The 22,735-nt window shown below is 37.8% G+C and overlaps 1 protein-coding gene across 11 annotated transcripts in view; it reads right to left on the bottom strand.

The window, feature by feature from the left end:
- Window positions 1–22,735, bottom strand: part of Bbx (BBX high mobility group box domain containing) — a 247,239-nt gene that overhangs the window by 7,885 nt on the left and 216,619 nt on the right. For 9 of the 11 annotated variants that reach the window (XM_035444510.1, XM_035444511.1, XM_027412532.2 and 6 more), the window contains 5 exons: window positions 22,010–22,158; window positions 12,689–12,778; window positions 11,319–11,378; window positions 3,333–3,527; window positions 1,065–1,248 (listed from right to left, as the gene is read on the bottom strand). In XM_035444510.1, coding sequence (XP_035300401.1) covers window positions 1,065–1,248; window positions 3,333–3,527; window positions 11,319–11,378; window positions 12,689–12,778; window positions 22,010–22,158 — 678 coding nt within the window. The remainder of the gene's footprint in view (window positions 1–1,064; window positions 1,249–3,332; window positions 3,528–11,318; window positions 11,379–12,688; window positions 12,779–22,009; window positions 22,159–22,735) is intronic. The other 2 variants (XM_035444514.1, XM_035444515.1) reach the window with 2 other exon arrangements.

The raw sequence follows: 22,735 nt of genomic DNA, 5'->3' as shown, positions 1-22,735 counted from the left end.
GTGAAAAGGAATCTGACTTCCTGGAGACATTTGGAGGCTGCTGTGAGGGAGCACCACAATAGACAGCTAAAGGGCCAGGAGCAGACAGAGCTGCCACCAGGGCCTTCAGGTTTACCAGGAGGTAAGAGTGTCATGAAGCTCTAGCACACTGTACATCTACTGGGCTTTCAAAGCTTTTGTACTTGGCTGAAAGTCTAATAAATGAAGTTACTTTTCAGTGGGTAATCCACTTTGAATAAAAAATAAAACACCTGGGTTTACAAAAAGCCCTTCTTTCTTTCCCATTAAGTAACACAAGATCCAATCATAAACTTAGAACTTAACGTGATCTCTAAAGAATGTTGCCACAGGTTCAGACATTTAAGCACTTGGTCCCTAGTGAGTGGTAGTGTTTGGGAAGGTTGTAGAACCTTGGAGGATGAAGCCTGGCTGGAAGAAGTATGTGCCTCACGGAGGGTTTTCTTCCTACTTCCTATTTCCTCTCTCTATTTTGTGCTTATGGTAGAGATGGAACTGTCTCCACCTGCTCCTGCCATCATACCTGATGCTTGTTGCCATGACTCCCACCATGATGGATTCTTATCCCTCTGGATCTGTAAGCCCAAATAAACCCTGTCTTTTAGAACCCAACTTCTAGAAGTTGCTTGGGTCATGGAGTTTCATTACAGCAACAGAAAATTAGCAAATACAGCCACCCACTGCCAATTTACACAAAACAAATGCTTGGAGTGAGAGCTCAGGTACTGTATTGCTCTCCCCTCACAACTCTGCTTCAAGATTTGACTCCAGAATGTTTAAAATAATATTGCTTCTCAACTCACAGGAATTTCATAGAAATAACATTTAGCTATAGGATACTACAATATTCAAGATAAAATATTTGGTTGCCATTTTCTCTCATGTTGACCACACTACTAACTCACATTTATACTTTGCAACAACTCAAATAATGGTGTCCTTAAATTCAGTATGAAACCCAGAACATTGTGTGTAAAATGCCAATCACTTCTACAATGGTTGGTTGGTTTCCACACTGCTTCCTCCACTCATGTTTGACCACTCACCTGTGCACATTCTCCATGGCTGCAACCTCAGCCAGTGCAGCGAGGCTAAAGAATGCAGACACAGCAGGCATTTCTGGAGTATTGCTCCGTGGCTCCTCAATCGTATTGTGTGAGCAATCATCACTGCAGTATGCCTCGGTTACTTTAGGGAGACGCCTCTGCAGTTGTTCCTTTGGTTTGTCATCTGAAACAAAAGAGAAATCCATCACAGGAGGATCACTCTGAGAAGGATACTGAGAAAGCACTGTGCCAGACAGTGGGGAGAGCTATCTTTCTTGTCCATGTCTGCTACCTTCCTAGTAACAAAGTTACAGAGAGTCTCTTCCTCCAATGCAACAAAGCACTTTCATTAAGCTCAACTCAACTGGCAACTTCAAACTGTGGACTCTGTCCTAAACCTGACAGAAGAAAAGGTGTGTTATTCACACTAAAGAATGATTCAGTGTTGTGGGGAGAAGGAAGAAAGTGAACTGTGACTGAAATAAAACCCAAGAGAGTTCTGTGATAGGTATATACTTTTCAAGAAGCCATAGCATAGACTGTCACAGTAATGTGAGCTCAATGTCTAATGTAACAGGTAAAATGGACTAAACAACAGATAATCAGTCCTGCTGAGTTCCCATATTGTGACTTTGTTCAAAAGACATAATGGAATAAAGACAAAGGACTTTCTGGAACCAATTAAAAGACAAAAGAACACTTTCTTCATTATGCAAACATTGTAGGAGAGACAGAATTTTTAATAATATTTAAATATAGAAAACAACTGATAAAAGATAGGACTTTCATAATTAGGACATAAAAGTGGCATGGTGTTTTCCTATGTAAAGAGGGAGTATCTTCTAAAATTTCTCTTTTTTTCCTACAAATGAGAATGAATGAAGACATAAATGAACAAGAACGTAACATACACAAAAAGCAGAAAGACCATTTGGGAAAGGGAACCAGTTGGGGTTGGGATTCGAGACGGAGTAATGGGAGCTGAATATGACTAAAACACATTAAATACATGAATAAAAATGGCATTATGGCACCTACTATTTTATACAACAAAATATAAGCTAATTAATAATAGCTAACTAATAATAAAGAAAAATAAAATGAAAGTCACAGATCAGAATATAGATTAGAAAGTGAAGAGATGAAGGACCCGTGGGACCAATACCGAGATGTTAGTATTCACTCTGACCTCCCATTCAGGCATAGAATTCCACCTCTTCAAAGTTTCACCTCTGCTATGCAACTAAAACTAAGAGTTATAGTCTGCCTTATGGTTCTAATAATTATTTAAAAATACAAAACACAGAAAAGTGCAAAATTAACAACTGTCCTCTTTTTAAATTTTTATTTATTTTTATTTTATATGCATTTGCCTGCATGGATGTCTGTGTGAGGGCGTTGGGTCCCCTGGAACTGGAGTTACACACAGTTGTGAGCCACCATATGGGTGCTGGGAATTGAGTCCAGGTCTTCTGGAAGAACAATAGGTGCTCTTAACCACTGAGCCATCTCTCCAGCCTCTGCCCTCTAGCTCAGCAAGCAAATTCATCTCCCAAACACTGATATTAACCCAAATCAGATCAAATGGAATGCAAGACCTGTTAGGAGGCAACAACTTAGATCACTATTCAAAGCCATCATAGCACCCCAAGATTTTCAGGGCATGTTCAGTCATCATCCTACCCTTTACCTTGAGCTTTCGGAAAACACTGAAATCACAGAAACAACAAACAGATTGCAAGCTAAGACAGGAAGTGGTAATTGTACTGTCTGCTTAGACCAGAAAAACAAGATTTCCAGATACATTCTCAGGCTACCCTAGTGGCTTGAATCAGTCCTACAGAAAGTGTTAAATGTATTTTCAGGTTTCCTAATTCATTGCTTTGAATATCTAATAATCTGGCTTGTAGTGGCATGAATAGAACACCATTTAGTTATACAGACTAGTATAGTAGCTTTCAAAATCAAGGCTCTCCTGGAATTTACTTAATCAATACTGTTTGGTGGGAAGGGGCTGAGAAAAAGCAGACAATACTCCAAAAGGTTGCCTTCCCTTTCTAGAGATTCAGACCCACACTTGGAGAAACAGCTATGTATGGATTTAGAGCATTAAATAGAACATGTGTGGAGGCCAATAAAAAAAGATGTAGAACAGATAGGGTTTTCTTTGAGAAACAACACTTGGCTTATAATCACTTGCTGGCCAATGCAGCTATGGTGGACACCTGCTGGTTCTCATAACCTTGACCTAAAGATCTCGTTCCTTACCCAGGGTACCTCCTGCTGGTGATACTCGGCCATCTGCAGTCCTGACAAGGTGTGTGATCTTGGTTTTCCTTGCTTTTCTCTTTTGGCTGCCCACCAAAGGTTCTTGCATTGCTGGCTCTGGAGTGTTGGGAATGGATAGGGCATTTTTAACCTTATAAGCAGGCTCTGCGGTGTTTTTGTCTTCTGGAAATATGGCTGAAACAGGATAAATGCATAGTTATACACAAAACCATAAAGCATTAGCACCATTCTGGAAAAGACATATTTCTACCTACCTGACCCATCTGAATAGAGAATTTACACTCAAGAGTTTTCAAAACATTGACAGAAAAAAAAAATGAAATATTCTCACAATTTGTTTATACATATTTACATATTTCTCAGATTTGCACAGGATTCAGATACATCACCTCATCCATCTTTTATGGTGTGAAGTAACACAGACAGGATATCACATCTGACCAGCAAGAATTCTACCACTGAGCTACATCCCCAGGCCCCTCTTTCCCTGTCAATTACCTCTGGATCTGGTAGGCTTGGGTGGTAGAGGTGTTAATGTATGCAAACTTTTCACCTGTATCCCAATCAAACACAAGTCCTGGGTGTGATCAGGGCACCTTTCTGAGTTCCTTTGGGACAGTTAAGTTGAACAGGGTGTTCACAGTAGTTTCTTGTGTTTTGAAGATACAGAGATTAAATATGTACTTTTTAAATGAACATTTATAGCTGGGACATTTACCTTTAAGTGCCAGGCTAGCCTGAGCAGGAAAGAAAACTGTGAGGTTTAAACTTCTCTCATGCATACTGATTTCTCAGTGAGAATAGGACAGACATTGGTAGAGTCAGAATGCAAATGAAATCTGAATTCTAGGACATAGTGAACATGCTTAATGAGGTAACTGAATGAAGCACAGTTCATGGGGAGACTGCATTTTGGCACTGTAATTGCAAAACCAATAACTCATTTAATAACACAGAACTGAATTCTCAGTGACTCCCAAATCGAGAGTAAGGTAGGTGCATGCCATTCAAGCTTTCTTCTTTAGTTTCGATTACATGTAAATACTTGTCTTATACACTTACTTCCTTAGGCATTCCTCTTTCCCATCCCCTCATTTTGAAATAAAAACAAGGAACATGTAGTTACTAGTGTAGTAAACCTTAAAAGGTAAATATACTATGGGACATCCAGAGAGATGATTCAGCACTTAAGCTCAATGGCTGCTCTTCTGGAGGACCTCGGTTTGATTCCCAGCACCCATGTAACAGATGACAACCCTCAGTAACTTCAGTTCCAGAAAATTCCAATACTGTCTTTGGGCCTTGGTGAGTGCTAGGCACACATGTAATACACTGACATATATGGAAGTAGAATATCCACACATGGAAGTAAAGCACCCATCATATAAATAAATAGATTTAAAAAAATAAAAGAAATCATTTTATGATTGGAATTTTTTTTTTAAATGCCAGTGGCTGGCCTAAAAGTTTTTGGACAGGAAAAATGTTAAGCATTTTTGTATCAGTTTTAATGGCCATTCAGTTTTAACGGTAGGCATAGCAATCATTTCTGACAACAAGAAGGGAAGACTAGATCAGGAAATGAAGATTTGACATGACAAAGTCTAAGAAAACCAAACAAAGAGGATAAATTGGATGATGGATCTGAGGGTAGGCACCTACTTTGTTAAACTATGGTAGTGCATACCTTTAATTCCAGCACTCAGGAGACTGAATCAGACAGATTTCTGGGTTTGAGACCAGACTGGTCTACAGAGTAGGTTCCTGGACAGCCAGGGCTACACTGAGAAAACCCTGTCTTGAAGAACCAACCAACCAACCAACCAACCAAACAAGAAAAAAAAACCCTAAATGTACAGTATAAAAGGAACAAGATAAGGAGGAAAATCCTGTAAGGACAGTCCCAGGTGTGAGAAACATACTTGCTAATATAAATATTCCTGTAAGTCTAACTGACATTTTTAATCTAGATTTTTAGAAGTTGTAGGTATAGCCTTGTGAAAGGAAGACTACAAATTATTAAGATATTTTTCCGTGTAAATCATGGTCCCTTGCCTTTGATAGATATCTGAAACGAAATGGTTTACTCACACTCCACACACATGGGAAAATCATTCCAATTACATCAAAATAGAGTATGGGCTTCTCTTTGCCCTTGTATCAATATCTCAGTATTGCAACACCATGCCTAGGTGGGACAGTCTTAAGGCAGCAATTACTTACTTAGCAATACCCCAAAAACACCTCTTAAGTAATGTTTCTAAGCACTATTTCAAGTACAGAATCCACTATTTAAAAAAAAAAAAAGCCTTCTTAAAATTTTAGACCATGTCCCAGGTTCAAGGATGGAATAGTTTCCATGCCAGGCACTCGGGCTCAGACTATTGGTACTTCGCTTCTTAGTATATTTAAGTCAGTGGTATTATATATTTAACAATTATAAAAATAAAGGCTATAACTTACAAAAAACTACAATTTGGTTAGAAATACCTCAAAGAAGTTTAATTACTATATAACCTTAAAACTCAGAGCCTCAGACAAGTTTAAAGAAGCCAAACCCGAATTTAAAATGAATATCAAATAATGTCTCTGTTGCTTCAGCTTTATTGCTTTCTGGTCCAGATCCCTCACCTGTCACTCTAGCTAGAGGGAGTTCTACTCACCTCTCTAATATCATCACTGCTTTACCCAAAAGCACACCAATTTTACTTTCCTACTTGTATTTGGAAAAACAAAAACTCTAGACCTTGTGGTAAGATGGGCAATGCACAGTTAGTTTCAAAGGTGAAAAAGTTCACTGTATGGGGAAAAGAGCCATGGCAAAGAAAAGGCCAAGGAGTTGGTGAGAAGTCATGTGACTTCCAGAGACTACACAGTATCAGAGACAACAGCTGAAGGCAACAGGATTCCTCTCTTGAACTGCAGTTTACAAACTGTAAGACCATAATCTCTCGTGTAAGGATGTTAATTGGGCTAGATTAGCTGTAAAGACGACACTCTGACCTAAAAAGTTGAAACTGCCACATAGTCTACAATAAGGGTTATTATCAGGGAAAAACAGATCTTTTAGTCAGCTCCAAGTGGGAAGGACACTTGTGGATTAATTGTTTTTGTTGATTTTCAATGATGAGCCTTGAAGTAAATTACATCCTACTAAGTAGTTGCTGTTTTTAAAGTCTCTTCCAGATGACCCAGTAGAGACACCTTAGAGACCAAAGGCATGGCTACTAAAGGACCTCGTATGGGAGGAGAATTCAGTCCACAGGCAGACAGGAGGAGGAAGTCAAAGAAAGGGCATCAGCAACACTCAATTGTAGATGTCAGGAGGAGGTAAGAAATAACAAGTTACAGATTAGATAAAAGGGAAGTTTATGTCACCCATGGAAAGTCTGTTTCGGTGCCAGAGTGATGTTACACTGCTTACCTGGAAGAAGTGTCATCTAAATCTATTATCAGATCTAAAAGCAATCATGGGCCCTGCGGACCAACACGCTTGACAAAGGTATGGAATAAAACCGAGACCATGTTGGAGAGTTAGAGAGCAGAGAGTTAAGGTTTTTGCCTTGTGCTCTGACCTAGGATTAAATCCAGAAAATCCATCCATGTATCATAGCCTACACAAAGGGTCAGCCCTTAAGGATAATCTCCATGATAGAAGAACTGAGGAAGGTAAGGGTAAGTCAATAAATAGTCGTCTATGACAAAACAGTATTCAGCCACACCAACCCAAAGTAAAACAAGTGAGAGGCAGGGCATGCCAGGCACGAAATAAATCAGCTCAGGGAGAAACATCAAGCCCCTCTTCTCCTACTCAAACAGATGAAAATGTGAGAAAAGAAAAGCTTTGACATCTAGAACATATTAGTCATTTCTCTTTGGGCTTTTAATTGAACACATAAAATGACTCAAGCTCACTGCAGCAAGTCCACAAGGCTAGTTTTCACACTCGACAATAACCATAGCACACGTGAAGTATATCATCTGAGGGTGATAATGCCAGCTCACTCCTGGAGTCACATTAGGATTGTGGCAGTAAGAGACTGCTTTGTTTTCCAAACTACTCCCCAAATGTGGACAGTATTCTTTGGGAAAGCAGTGCTGCACTTGGACTGCACCTCAGGAGGCTATTAGAATCAGGAATTTACATTCCAACTGGGAAAGTCAAAGTTGCATTGAAATCATTATGGCTGTATCTGAAATCTCATTGCCTTTGGTTGGTCTTCCACGAACTAAAACAAGTCAGATGCCGACTAACTAAAGAAAAGAGAACGGAATGAAGGATTCATATCTGGGAGTTCTACGATCCTGGGAGACTTTGCTGGAGTTACAGACCAACAGTTCCAACTTAGGTAAAGAGATCAAGTTAGGCTGGGTGGATAGATCACTTCTAAAGTTCACCTGTACAAATAGGCCGCCCCTCTTACTCCTGTAATTATATTACACAGTGCAAACAAACTACTCTGATGGAGATTTTACAATGCAGCCCTGGCTCCTCCTTCCTTAGTCTCCCGAATGTTGGGATTACAGTGGACCAAATGAGGACTAACAGTTGACAGATCTGCTTGGAAAAATGGAACAGTAATGGCCACAATGTTTAAGCATTCTTTCCTCTTTAAGGTTTGGTTGATCTTCATTTTTTTTTTTAATCAGGTGTTTGGGGCTGATAAACTCTCTTTAGTTCAATGGAATTACTATCAAAATCTGATAATAACAATTAAAAAAAAAGAAAAGCCCCCTAAGTGTCACTAAGTATTAACTATCATCATGCTATTGTTGTGTTGTGGAATTAGAAAACTTCAGTCACCACATTCTATGGAAAGACTAGGGTAAGTCTTCTCAGTTGACCAGAAAAATCCTGCCAATTCTAGGTCATGAACAACCTCCCCTGCTTTTTGATATATGCTAAAAGTACCCTGTACTATGGTTTTATCCATGTCTTTCTATATTTATACCCTGAAAGCAAAGTTTAATAAGCAGTGATATGGCCATGGGTATAAGAAAGGATAAAGGCCTGGATAGTTTACAAAGTTCCCCCTGAACAAACAAGTATTGGGGATGGCATGAAAATAAATAACCAAAACAAGTCAATTTAAATTACTAGTGACTTTCTGTTGCTCAAATTGATTTCTCTTTTACTGGCTATGTAAAATGAATTTGCACTCTATTGTAAGTAAAAGAAACACACTTTCAGAGCATGGCCTCCAAAGTTCTGTTCAATATACATCAATAATATATAAGTAATTTAGTATCATCAATAACGACTCTATTTCAACTAAACTCTGGGGATTGCAGAGCATACTCAAAACTGATTCCCTTTCTATCTCCACACAAGGCAGGGCATTATAGCTGCTAGTATGCTGCTTCTAGTATCATAGAACCCATAAGACATCAGAGGAAAGTTGTCATGTGTTACGAGGGACATGGTCTGTGAGTCTGAGGCCAGCCTGGTCTACAGAGTGAGTTTCAGGACAGGCAAGGCTACACAGAGAGAAACTTGTCTGGAAAAACAAAAACAAAACAAAACAAAACAAACAAGCCAACAACAAAAAGAGGGACATGGAATTAAAAGTTTATGTATTGCCATGTATGACATTCCCATGCCCTGCACATGAATTATATAAGTGTTTTGTACAAATATAGAGTAAATTATACTGAGGTCAAGCAAGTTGTCCTAAGAAAAAGTGTTAATTAGTGGCAGGACTGAGAACATGGATCTTCTAATTCATGGCAAATGAGCTTTCCACTTCACTCTATACATGCACTCTGCACTTCTGTAAGGTCAAAACTTATTTAAAACATCATTTCAAGTGATAAGTAATATAAGCTCAGACACCTTAAGATTTCTTTGACAGTTCATTAGTGCCTTACTGATGGGAGATGTCCTTCTGTGTATGTTTATCTTATTGGTTGTTGAATAAAGCACTGCTCGGCCAATGAGGCAGAAAGATAGGTGGGACTAGGAGTCGAGGAGGATTCTGGGAAATGTAGTAAGAGAGGTCACTGACATGTGATCCTGAGAAAAAAGGACGTACACTGCCAGCATCCTCAATAGGATAAGTTTATAAACTATACAGATGAATAGTTATGGTTGATAATTGAGACTGAGCTAGCAAATGAGAAATCCTAGTCATTGGCCAGCAGCATTGTAATTAATATAAGACTCTGTGTGTTATTTTGGGTGCCCATGTGCAGAGGAACTTGGGCAGCTTGATAGAAAGATTTATCGTTACACCTTACCATTAGGAAATCTGTGTAGAAGATATTTTTAAAATGCACAAGAAGAGAAGTTTCAGTTAGGGAATATTAGGATTCAATTTTGGAAATAGTATAATTCATATTCTGTTTTGCTTGCACTTAGACTGAAATAGTATTCCATTTAATTTGTGAATGGGAAATAATGGATCAGAAAGCAAGTGCCAGGCTGGAATTTCAGAAAAAGTAAATGAAAAAGCAGATGTGGCTTACTTAATACTGTTACTATCAAAGCAGTTTGATTACTGAATCAGGTGTTAATATCTTGGATAAATATTTTTAAAATGTGTTATTCTGCTAAGTGATTTAGGACAGATATGAAATTTGGTCACCCACCTGTACCCTACACTTCCCCATAGTAAAGGAACAAAAGTGTATATGGGAGTTAAGAGATGTGGGCTTAGGAGGCTGGTGAGATGGGTCAGTGGGTAAGAGTGCTTGCTGTGTAAGCATGAGGACCTTAGTTTGAATGGCTATGGTACCTGTAACCCCAGTACTATGTAGAACAGAGACATGAGAGTCACTGGGACCCTCTGGCTGTCAGTCTAACTCCCCATTCCATGAGAGACCCTGTCTGAAAGGTGAAGAGTGTTGCAGTAGGACACCTACTGTCCTCTGAGAGAGCTCAGCACATGCAGGCACAGGAGTATAGGTCCCATCCTCCACAGGTGAATACGCACGCTATCACATGTGGTAGGGGTTGGATTCAATCACTGAGTGCCCATTCTAGACTTAAGAAAATTCCTGGGTAGCATAGAACACACTGTGTATCTCAGGCTATCAGACTTGTAGCAATCCTACTTCTGCCTCCTGAGTGTTGGATTTACACCTGACCCAATTTATCCATTTGTATTAGGTGGCTCACTATGTATAAGTTCAATTTTGTTGATATAAATAAATCTTTCATATAGCTCTTTAACTGGAATATTTCAAAGATAATACTGACTTTTCAAATAAGGTTACTTGCGTTTTCTTTTTAGAGGCAAGATCTCACATAGCCCAATGGGGACTCAAAATCACTGTGCAGCTGAGGACAACATTTAACTCCCTTCTAAGCTCCACTCTCAAGGGCAGGGGTGCACTAACATACTCAGCTCTAGTGAAGTAACCTATAACTAATCACTAAAAATATTACACCTTTTAAAATATCTATAATGAACATATTGTGTGTCTCTGTGAGTGGGGTCAGATGGAGGAAGAGAAGGCAGGCACATACCTAAGGGTTCAGTTATGACTGTAATGACAGTTATATATAAGTAAGGTGTGGTAAACTTAAAAGTGACATCTGTACAAGACCTACGACTAGTTTGACTATGCATATGCCTCAGATGAATTCTGTTTTAACATACTTAGAGGTACTGGGAAATGGACATATGAGGGACAACAGTAAGCTCAGAAATCACCTTGCTTAGCCTGCCATGCTCAGCTAGTCAGGAGGACCCCCAGTTTTCAGTCCTGACTCCTATGCTCCTGCACCATAGACACAAAGGGTTGTTAATGTGACTCAAAGGCTGCAAATCTCCTTTTATCAAACCAAATACCACATAACACATTGATTAGCAGCAAAACTATTTAAAATAAAAAATAATCTCAATGTGAACACATGTCTAATATTGGTTGAACCAGAATAATTTTGAATTTTTTAAAGAAAATGAAATTATTCCATTTTTAGCTTAGACCATGTATAATTAAATAATATGCTGTTTCTTTTACCTTCTGTAGGGTGAATGGAATCCAAGAAGAATTGCTTGTGTGACCATTTATCCCCACTTCCTAAAACAAGGACAGAAAAGGAAAGAACAGTGAAGCTCTACTCCCAGCACAAATATACATAGCATGGAACATTGCTGTGTGCAAAGTGACTTGAACATGAAACATGCACATCAAACAGAATTTAATTTCAAATATTTTATTCTCAAAACTATTTGCCAACTAAAAAAAGAGACTACATAAGATATAGATAAGAATAACCAAATTCTGTCCTTTGTGAAATATGTTAGACAGTATTTTGACTTTAATCAAGATAATTTGAAGATCTGTAAAAGGAACTAACAAAGGCTGGTATTTTACCTACATTATAATATTTACTCACTGGAAGCAGAAAAAATCAGATCATCAATATGTAATGCCAGAAGTTGATGTGAAGATGAAACCGAAATTAAGTAAAGGCTGCAGGTGCAGGAACATACAGGCACATACATCCATACGTAATGCGTGAAAGTCTCAGTACTAAAGCCTAACATGCTGCACACATGGCCATGCAAGTAGCGTGGGAACAAGCCTTAGGTGAGCAAGTTTATGGTAGCTGTGACAATGACATGCAGGACACCTAGGAGAGTCCATCTCCAATATCACATGACTACTGAGCCAGATGTGAGGACTTATCTTTTGTGTGTAAGAATGAACGTCTTGAGTTATGAGACTAGAAATCTTAAGATGAACCCTGAAGAGGTTCAAGGGTCCATTAAGCCAACAATAGCAATGGATGTTCAGAGAAGGGCGAGTTCAGAGAAGGTGATATGGTGCCCAAATTCCTAATGCCCTCTGGAAATAACAGTTCTGTTGCTGAAAAGTCCAGCCATCAGTGAAGCATAGATGAGGAAAAGATTTTACAATTTAGGAGTAGAAAAAAAAAGGTTGTGAGAATTCTTAATTAAAGGAGAGTATAGAAATGGCTGGACTTTCACAAGACTATAAAACTGTAGGAGTTTAGGAAGTAGGAAAATGTGGTCAATGTATGAAAGGCTGCCAAATATGAGAAAAATAAGAATAGCCAAACAAAATAAATGACTAAGAGGCCCAGAAGAATAAATTATAAAATGCACCAATTGTAAATGAGAAGCAGCAATTTTAGGATTCATATGGAATTGTGATCAAAGAGACAAGTAATGGATTTGAGTAGGAATCTAAATGAAGGAGATTTGCATAGCTGCAGAGTTTAGGAAGGGTGAAGACGCCATGTCAAGAGCTGATGGCACTGAAGCAAGCAAAGGGGAGAAGAGGTGCACAGAAGCTTGGCTCAAAGATGAATCTGGAATGGAGTGGACCAAGAAACCTTAATGGAGGATGGAAGGCACCAATACCTTTTTCTGGAACATTAGGCTTCTCCTTTTTGTGCTTATATTTGCTGACAATTTTGTGGAATAAGTTCTTTTTCTGAGACTGGAAAGGACCTACAGACAATATTATAAATATATTTTAAGTTCACAATGTTGCATAAAACAATATTGTGGGTTTTGTTTTGTTGTTTTTAATTATCACTCCCTCCTCCCTTCTATGCAATGAGTAAAAAGAGTTGCAAGAAGTGTTCTCTTGCAGATTCACTCAGCTAACAAGTGCTCAGCCCATTTTGTTAGGCTTATTTAAAACTCAGAGAGATTTTCCTTGAAAATGTGTTGGGCAAAAGCCTCCATTAGGGCTGGGACTCCTTAGGAGGATGCTGCAGATATAGTGGGTAGAAACAGACTATCATCAGCTTACAGCGGCGAGATGATGGTTTGGAATAGAGAAGGCTTTAACTTTAGACTCCTAAATGCCATGAAGGAGAGGACAGAATGCATGTCTCACTCTAAGAAACTGATCTCACAAGGACACACTTTCAGAATAACCATTGGCCTGAGAGCATTAGACAGTTTTCTGGCCCTTACAGAGGCTAGGAAGGGAAGGAGGGAGTTGGTTGTGATTTTAAAAAACAGAAGGATATTTGCTAAAGAGATAGCTCAGAATCTTAGTCCTTTCAGATGAAATGGAACTGCTGTTTTCCAGTTAAGGGTTAGAATTAACAGCATCCTTTTTGAAGCAGGTTGCTTTCTATACATTGCAGATCTTCATGCTTGAATAATTTTTTACATGGCTTCTGTTATCTCATCTATAAATGGGGTCACCACAGTGCCTAATTCATTGGGTTGGTGTGAGGATCAAAGGGTTCTTAAGTGTCACAGGCTCTCCCTGCTACATCTCCCACTTATTAATGTCTATAGCAAGCTCTGTCTTCTGGCTGACAGCAAACTACCAATGTTCCTGTGTGGTCAGTTTTTCCATCTGTGCTCTAAGCCACTCTCCTCTTGAGCATCAGTGTACAAATATTATTCCTCCCAATTAAAAAAACAAAAGATGTGTTGGCATTTGCTCAAACTTCTCATATTAGTTACTGCCCCTTCCCCCAAATCCTCTGTAGCAAATCTGTCCTCAGAGGGGTTGTCTACAACCTTATTTTTCTGTTGTGTATGAAACCCATCTCAACCATCACTTAAGAAAACCTTGTTTTTTCAGCTCACCTACAACTCAATGCTATGAAAGTCAAATGATGATTCTCATTGTACTGGGATGGTTAGCAGCTCCCACAATGACTGCCCACTTGAAGCACACCCTTCTACCTTCAACACTTCTTTCACAGGGTTTCTAGGAACAAGCCTTTTACTTTGTTTCTTCCCTAATGGATCTTTGTCTGTGTCCTTTGCTTCCTTCTCTTGCTATGCACCCCAAGTTGGGGACAACACGGCTTTGCGGCTTGCTCTCTACTCTCACTTCTTTGGTGATGATTTGTAGTCTCTGCTTTAAATTCCAGCTACAGGCTGATGACTCACAAATGCCATCACTCTAGCCAGATTTCTGTGTACTTAAAATGTCAGCACCCTCACAATATCAAGCACAGACCTGAGATTCAGAGAACTGTCATGTCTGCAACCCTATATCCTTGTTCACTGCTCCATAGCCGCACATGTTGCCTCAGTCCTACTTTAAGTATCTTTGTGTCAGCTGCTATCTTTGTTTAAAATGGCTCTGCCTGTATCCAAACATCATCAAGACTAACTTGCTTTCTCTACCACACTCTCCCATGCAAAGCTCATGCCCGTCCTCATGCCCATCACTTGTGATCTCACTTTCCCAACAACTGTTTATTTCAAATGATTAAAAAGCAAGCACACAAAACAGCTCCATTGTACCAAATAAACCACTCAACTAAAATATAGTTAATATTTTCCCCTCTAGAAATATATGCACTATCAACCAACTACAGAACATTTTATTACCTTAAAAATCAATGTCACATCTGTCAGCAACTACACATGTTATCCTGAATTTCCCTACCCCTAAACTACTACTGAACTATGTTCTATCTCCACAGGTTTGCCTATTTAAATATCTCATATAATCAGGCAATATAGTAAGTAGTTTTAGACTGATTTTAGATTTAGCATAATATTTCTAGGACTCAACTGTGCTACAGCAAGCATCTATCAGGATGAGTGCTCACTGCATGGATGTCCCATATTTGATCAGTTTAGGGACTGATGGATGTATGGATTATTTCCACCTTTTGACTATCATAACACTGTTGGTATAAACATTGATGCACAAGTGTTTTGTGAATGTATGTATTCACTGCTCTTAGGCATATACCTAGGAGTAGAATTGCTAGGACATATGGTCAGCATGTCTGACTTCTACACAGCTTATTGAAACAGCTGCACTGTTTTATCTGCCCGATGGCAGTTCATAAGGGCTTCAAGTTCTCCACCATCTCTAACATTTATTATTTTCAGTCTTCATGGTCATTAAAAGGATTTGAAGTGGTATCTTTCTCATTGTGATATTGCTTTGTATTTTCCTGAGAGTTGGTTTTCAAGCAACTTTTCTCTCAATAGTGATTTGTACATCTCTACAGAAATAGCTATTTTGATCACTTGCCTGTTTTTGTTATTCTTATTGTTGAGTTTTAAGATTTTTAAAAAATAATCAGTCTTTTGTCAGATGTATGGCCTAAAATATGGTATCTCTCATTCCATGAGATATTTTGTTTCTCTTGACAGTGTTCTTTAAAGTACAAAAATTTTAATTTGATACCATCTAATTTATCTATTTCTCTGTGTTATTTTTTTGCTACATGAGTTTTTGATGTCTTATCTAATGATCCTCTGTTAGTGTGAGGACATAAAGATTTAACTACAGCACTGAACAGAAATGTGAGAATGGACGTTTGGATTCTTACAGGAGAGCATTTACTCTTTCACTGCTAATAGAGCACGGATTCCACGTTTCAGGATTAGGCAAATCTTTCTTCCTCGGTTTTGTTGAATGCCTTTATCATGAAGGAGTATGAGGTTCATCTTATGATGGTTATTTCATTTACTAGTGTATAGTATTCTGTTTGTAGTACTTACACAATTTTTTCCATTTATGTTCAGTTGATAGTAATGTCCTACTTCATTTCAGAATTCTACTAATGTCAATCTGTTTCTCTTCATCATAATCTAGTTAAATGTTTGTTGCTATTTTCAAGGAACTTGTTTTATTGTTTCTCTGACATTGTTTCTCTATTACATTTCATATCATTAATTTTTATATGTTTCATTCCTTCTGCTTCCTTTCAACTTGAGTTTGCCTTTCTTTTTTCAGTATCTTAAGGTGAAAGCCTAGTTAGAGTACTGATTTCAGATCTTCTTTCATAAGGAAGTAAATTTCTCTTCAGCTTAAGCCATATCTCTCTCATTTTGATACTGTTTTCATTTGCATTCATCTCATCATTTAAGATTTTTCTACTACTGATTTTTAATTTTTTACTATGGCAAGAGAAAGTACTTTGTTAATTTAATTTTAAATTGATCAGTTTCTTTTATGGCCTGCCACATATCTAAATTGGAGAGTGTCGTACATACTTGAGATACAACCTCTGCAAGTGTTGGTTCTTATCTGTTAGTTCTAGTTGTTTGAATGTTTTTAAAGTGCTCACTTTCCTTGTGGACTACTTGTATAGTTGTTCTATCAGTCTATTCTTTTATTATTCATAGCACTTTTCACCTTCAAATACATAACATACTTTGTATACTTGGGGCTTATTTATTTATCTGGTCTTCCCAGTATAATGAAACCTCCATAACAGCAGGTTCTTTGATTCTACTCACAGTTATAATCAGGGTGCTTAGTATAGGACAGATTCTCAAAAAAGACTCACTTCATAAATAACAAATCTACTACAGCACTAACTGGCAATAATGTGTGAGAAATGTATTTTTTAAGTGTTTTGAAATATTTTTTTAAATTTAAGAAACATTTTAACCATTAAAATGTATGTTTTTAAGTTTTTTTTTTTTTTTAAATCAATGATACCCTAAATCTTTGCAGATGTTATGGACACAAATCATTCTTTTAAATAACCAATACCAAATATTTTTGAATTAGTTGAAGTGGTTTGAAATGAAAATAGAAAAAGCTTCTATGCTTGCTTTTTTAGAAAAAAAGCAGCACCAAGAGAAAAGAAATTAACAAGCACAAAGTAAACCTGTCATGTACACACACATACTATATTGATATTAGCAGTGTTCTCTATAATTTGTTTGCAAGCATTGCTTCCTATATTTTATAAAACCCCGGCACCTGCAGTCTGTTACACCTGAATGACATGTAGGCAATCATGGAAAGTAAGTAAGAGAAAGCAGAATAAACATTTTGAGACTTCTGGGGCTTACAGAGATCCTACTGATTTACCTGTGGGAATTATAAGGTATTGGCTTACACAGAAAGAGATATAAAAACAGATTGATTTGGTGTATGGAATGATTTTAGAAAAGAAGGACCCACCCACATCTGAGAAATCTGATAAGTGTTAAGGTCAAAGCTAAAGACAAATCTGTTCATATTTACACACACACACACACACACACACACACACACACACACACACACACACACATACACACACAGTGGTTTTGTATACAGAAGAGCTTACATAAGCTTACATTTAAAAAATTTCTTGCTCTGAAGCATCCCCCAAAGATGACTATAAGTACTGTAAACAAATGATGGCTTCTTCAAAGATAATGACAAAAACATGAAAGGAAGGTAATGAGTAAGATCTAATCATAGTCACAGAAAAGCAGTGATTTAGGAGTCAATAAATGAACAATTTTATTTCTACTCACTAGCATGGCACATGTGTTTGACAAGCTGTCTAAACAAAATAAAGTAAAAAAATGATGGAAAATAGGAAATACAAGGAAATTTAGTAGTATTTTTTTTTTCCTTTGTTACATTGATATAGAAGGGAGCACAAATTGGGGGGAAAGGAAGGAAATAAAAAGCAGGAAAAATGTTCTAGAAAGAATCATTCAGAAAGCAAAGAAATGATAACTGTTCTTCACTTGCACTATATATACTTCAGGCTTCTGTTCCATCTCTTTTCCCACCAAACTGCTTAAGAGAATACTGGCAGCAACTGTGGCCTTCTTAGGGCAGCACTGAACAGTGATGGTAGGTAGAGTGCCTCAGGTTACACTGGGGAAGGATGTCCTGAACTTTGAGGGTGTCTCAAACCTTTGCACTGCACCCCAACTTAAAGCTGGGTAAGAACAGTAGAGCCTTGCCACAAGCCAAGGGACTAAGAAGGTTGACACTTAGATCTTGACAATAACCTTTCCAAAACATTTATGCTCAGAGTGTCCTGGAAAATGGACATTTTGGCATGTGCAGCAGTGACATAGGAGCCACTTTAGTGGTAAATTTTCAAGACCAGAGGTAAGACTTGCTCTTCTGAGCTGTTGTATCATAAATGCCTGGTCTAACTCTACTGCCTGTAACTTTCCCCAGGTTCTGTAAGTATTGTTCTAATCAATGTAAAAGCACAAGAAATTTTCCCCCTAAGACTAGGCTGAAATTTTTGTATTGATTGCATAACCAATGAATCAATAAATTCCTTTGCAATAATTTGTATCAAATTGCTCCAGCTGCTGGGGAAGAGGGTATCACATCCCCTGGGACTGGAGTTACAGACGGTTGTAAGTGCCATATGGGTACTGGGAACCTAGGTCCTCTCAAAGAGCAGCCAGTGCTTTTAACTGTCGAGTCATCTCTCTAGTTCTCCACTTAACCATTTTTAACTTTAATATTAAAATATAATATGGCTGGAAAAAAAGAACAGCACATTTGACAAGGGCCAAAGAAATATATAAAGAAATAAAGAATAAGGAGATGTCAAGGATCAAGATGGAGCTTAATTAAAACATTCCAAATTGAACTCAATTTACATTTTCTACAGGACCCTACTGCTGTTTGAAAATTATTGTTTTCCTAGAACTCTGACTTCTGAGGCTTTTTGTAAACAATACCTCATATATTATCAGTACAGATAAACTGATGTTCCAAAAGGAAACCTCTTAGAAATTAATGTTTAACTTTGACTCATGATTTAAAGCTTTCCTTCAAAATCACACAGAAAGAACCAAGAGATAACCTGGAAAACAATATAAGATTGGGTTTCTTTAGCTGCACTGGACTGTGAGCTAGATGGATCACAATTTATTGGATAGTTTGTTCTTACAAACAAAGGGAAATTAGATTTCTAAATGATCTCTCTGAGCCCTCCTATGACAAAATACACCAAGCCCACTTGCAAGAGGTGGCAGCAACTGTCATCCCTTTCACTGTAGGGTTTTTGACATGAGGGATGGGGCAGAAATAATAGGAAGACTATGGAAAAGAAAGAGCGCGCGCACACACACAAAAGAACCAGTGAGATCAATGGGAAAATAGAGGAGTAAACCCAAGTAAGTACTACAATTCTGAGATATGCATCTGTGTGAAATCATAAATAATATTTCTTCTCAAAATTACATTTCAGAGAAAATTTATACACTTATATAACCCACAAATAACCAAAGGGCCAAGTATATGTGATAAAAAAGTGTATGTTGGATGAAAATGAATGCAGGAGAAAATAATACAGACAAATGGGAAATTCTTGGGGTTAAAAATGAGTTTTCTAGCCAGGCCATGGTGGTTCAAGCCTTTAAATCACAGAACTTGGGAGGCAGAGGCAGAGGCAGGTTGATCTCTGAGTTTGAGTACAGTCTGGTCTACACAGTGAGTTCCAAGACAGCCAGGACTACTCAGAGAAACCCTGTTCTGAAAAAGAAGAAAAACATGAGTTTCCTATGGACACATAATCTTCTACAAAAGAACTAATGATCTCATACACAGTATTTGTTTTGAATGACTCATTATGCAAAGGTGCAAAGGGTCTAGAGTCTAGGAAAACAATCTCTCTATCCCCTAAAGATCAGGCAATTAGAGCACAGCTGGCATGGTAATTTCATTAATAACCCGCAGTCTAGTACACTGCTAATGCCAATTTGCAAATTGGTTATGAATATTATTTCTCTAGTTTGCTAAATAGATTTAATTTTTGCTTTATTTTAATTCCATTTTGTTTTATGAAACACAATATAGAAAATAATCTAAAAAGAGTTAGAAGACTTCCTACATACATAATTACTGACATACCACTGAAGAACCAGTGGCTTTGTGGCTTGAGAAGTAAAACGAACAAGTTAAGATGATGCTGTAAGAAGCACAATGCAAAACTACAAAAAGCTATTTCACATCAAAGAAATACTATTAATCTTAGATGGAAAGGAGAAAGCACGTAATGGACAATCAAGAAAGGTTTTGTGAAAATAGATCCTAACTTCAGGATTTTGGCTTTAGAAAACTATCAGTACTTTCTGTGGTAGATAATTCAGCCAATTTCACAGCTGTAAAATGAATATCATGAACTATAAGGAGTGGGATAAGAAATTCTTGAACATCAATCAAGTGCCATTTTGCTGGCTTGTCAAGTATTTATCAGCATCTTTAAAACCAAGAAATGAAGCCAGGTGGTAGCAGCGCACACCTTTAATCCCAGCACTTGGGAAGCAGAGGCAGGCAGATCTCTGTGAGATCGAGAACAGCCTGGTCTACAAGAGCTAGTTCCAGGACAGGCTCCAAAGCTACACAGAGAGACCCTGTCTCAAAAAACTAAAAACAAAACAATTAAAAAAAAACTGAAAAAGTGTGGGAGCTCAAGACATCTGACATCTTTGGGCTCATGGACTACATTACCTATTCCTAAGTATCTTCAGGACAAAGTTTGTCATTTCATGTGGTAACTGACCCTGGTGTTCAAATGCTATCAAAAGATCTACTTCACCTGTTGTCTTTCCATCTTGGAAGATCTCCACAGAACGCTATTTGATTTTCCCAACTGAGAAAAGCAAGTGATGCTTTTTTTTGTTAAGTTCTTAATTCTTTAGGCTCCTTAGTAACCACAGAAGGAGATGGGTAATTCCATAGTTATTTTATGCCCCTCCTAGCCTTTAGTGATGGAGTAGGGTTTTTCACAAGCCTTTCAATAATATCCCAAGATGTGTATCTCAAAGTGATCTTCTCTTTGTTGTGCTAAATACAGTATGAAAGAGGTATATAGATCTTGAAGGAGAATGGTTTGGATTTTATTTTGAAAAAAACATAAATGTATCTTTCTGTAGTTTTTGTATCTTAAATATTCCCTCAAAATCCACAAAATAAGGGAATCAACTGAGTTGACACAAGCAAGGAACAGGTACCCACTTTTGAAAGATAATGACAAAGAACTCATCTACCAAACCCTCCTCAGAATTTGATCCTGAAGCAGCTATAGCTTAACCACCTGTGCTTCATCTCTCTATTTCCCATTCCTGGCCGGACAGCTCACGGAATGACATATCTGTGGGAAAAACTAGAGGAAAGTTTTCCTAACCAATCTTTAGGCCTAAAGATAAATCAAAAGACAAAGTTCTCATTGACAGCAATACTTATATTCTAGGTAGGCCAATTCTTCATTGTGCCTGAGTAGAGCCCTTGTTCGGCACCCAGATCATGCCAGGACTTGTCACACAGGGCAGGCATGTCAACAACTGTCCCAGGTTGAGGCCACTGAAAATGCCAACATCCTTAAAAAGTCCCTTTAAATGGGAATGTTTTCCCTGATGAGTGCTGAGATCTACCCAACTCACACTGATAATTTGAAGAGATTCCTGACACAGACAGAAGAACCTGATATTCTTGAAAACAAATATGTAAACAAAACACTTTTTCAAATTTAACAAAACAAAATATATTACCAGACTATTCTAGTTTTTTGTTTGTTTGTTTTGTTTTAGTTCATACAAATAGTGAAGGACAGTCTCTGCTTCTCAGACAAACAGGAGGTTTGCACAGTCCCAGAGCCTTCTCTTGCAGACTCACCAAATAGAAGTATTATTCAGTCATCAGAATTTACTCAACAAAATCTCAAAATTGCAAGAGAGCTCTGAAGAGAGGCAGCAGGGCCACATGACCATGAGTAACACATCTGAAAAAGCCTGGGTAAATCTTTAAGAGCAAATGTATAGACCTGATGCAAAGATAGTGGTTGAAGAGAATTAAGGAAGAAAGAAAGAAGAAGGGAGGCCGGGACCCAAGACAGTTTTGGAACCAACCTGTAATTTTACCTCCTTACTGCCTCAATTCTAACTCTAATCACTGTAGTCCTCTAAGGGGAGCTGAAGTTAGCTAAGGGGCAGCTGAGGTTATGATGCAGTGCAAGGAGCAGAGCAGCCACAGCTAACCTTTGCTGGTTTTAGTCGATTCTGAGGACATGTTTCCAGTCTTCTTCTTTTTCCTTGGAATAGATACACATTTCCGGTCAAATGTAAGAGGGCTATATTGAGGAAGGCTGTTGAATTTCTTTTCAAATTCTTCATCCAGCTTTGCAGAACTATTAAAAAGAGAGGGGATTCAATTAGCAAAAGACTAAATATTTAAACAGAAACTGATAAGTGATATATATTTTTAAGTATTTCAACATAAAAATGAAGTCCCTCAGAATTAGGGCATTTAAAAAAAATCCATGAAAGAGAGAAAAAAAAAAAAAGCTTTCTGAAATTCTTGAGAAGACCTATCAATACAAATCCACACACCTTAAAAAATATAGAATGGTTGAAGTGGAAAATTTGACATTGTCTCTACTGGCATGGTTTAGTCTCATAAAGTTAAAATAAAAGTATACTCTACTCAGGTCTCATTCTAACATTCATTGAATGCTCACACATTAGCAAATGTATAGGTAATATGAAACACTGACAGTCTTATGAGCTGAGTTTTTAAATTACTGACTTAGTGTTTGATTAAAAGATACACAACTTTTAGAAAGCATATATTATAAACTTTGAATGACAGGAAAGAAATTCTAGAGTACTGACTCGTGAAGAACAACACTCAGCTAGCAAAGTAAAACCAGTTTTCAATGAAGACTGGCAAGAGAGGCAACACCACTTTAAATGAAAACCACAAAT

The sequence above is a fragment of the Cricetulus griseus genome, chromosome 4 (genome assembly GCF_003668045.3).
Source record: "Cricetulus griseus strain 17A/GY chromosome 4, alternate assembly CriGri-PICRH-1.0, whole genome shotgun sequence".
NCBI classification, from domain to species: Eukaryota; Metazoa; Chordata; class Mammalia; order Rodentia; family Cricetidae; genus Cricetulus; species Cricetulus griseus.
Note: the sequence above shows the minus strand (reverse complement) of the source record. Positions and strands in the feature narration are given on the sequence as shown.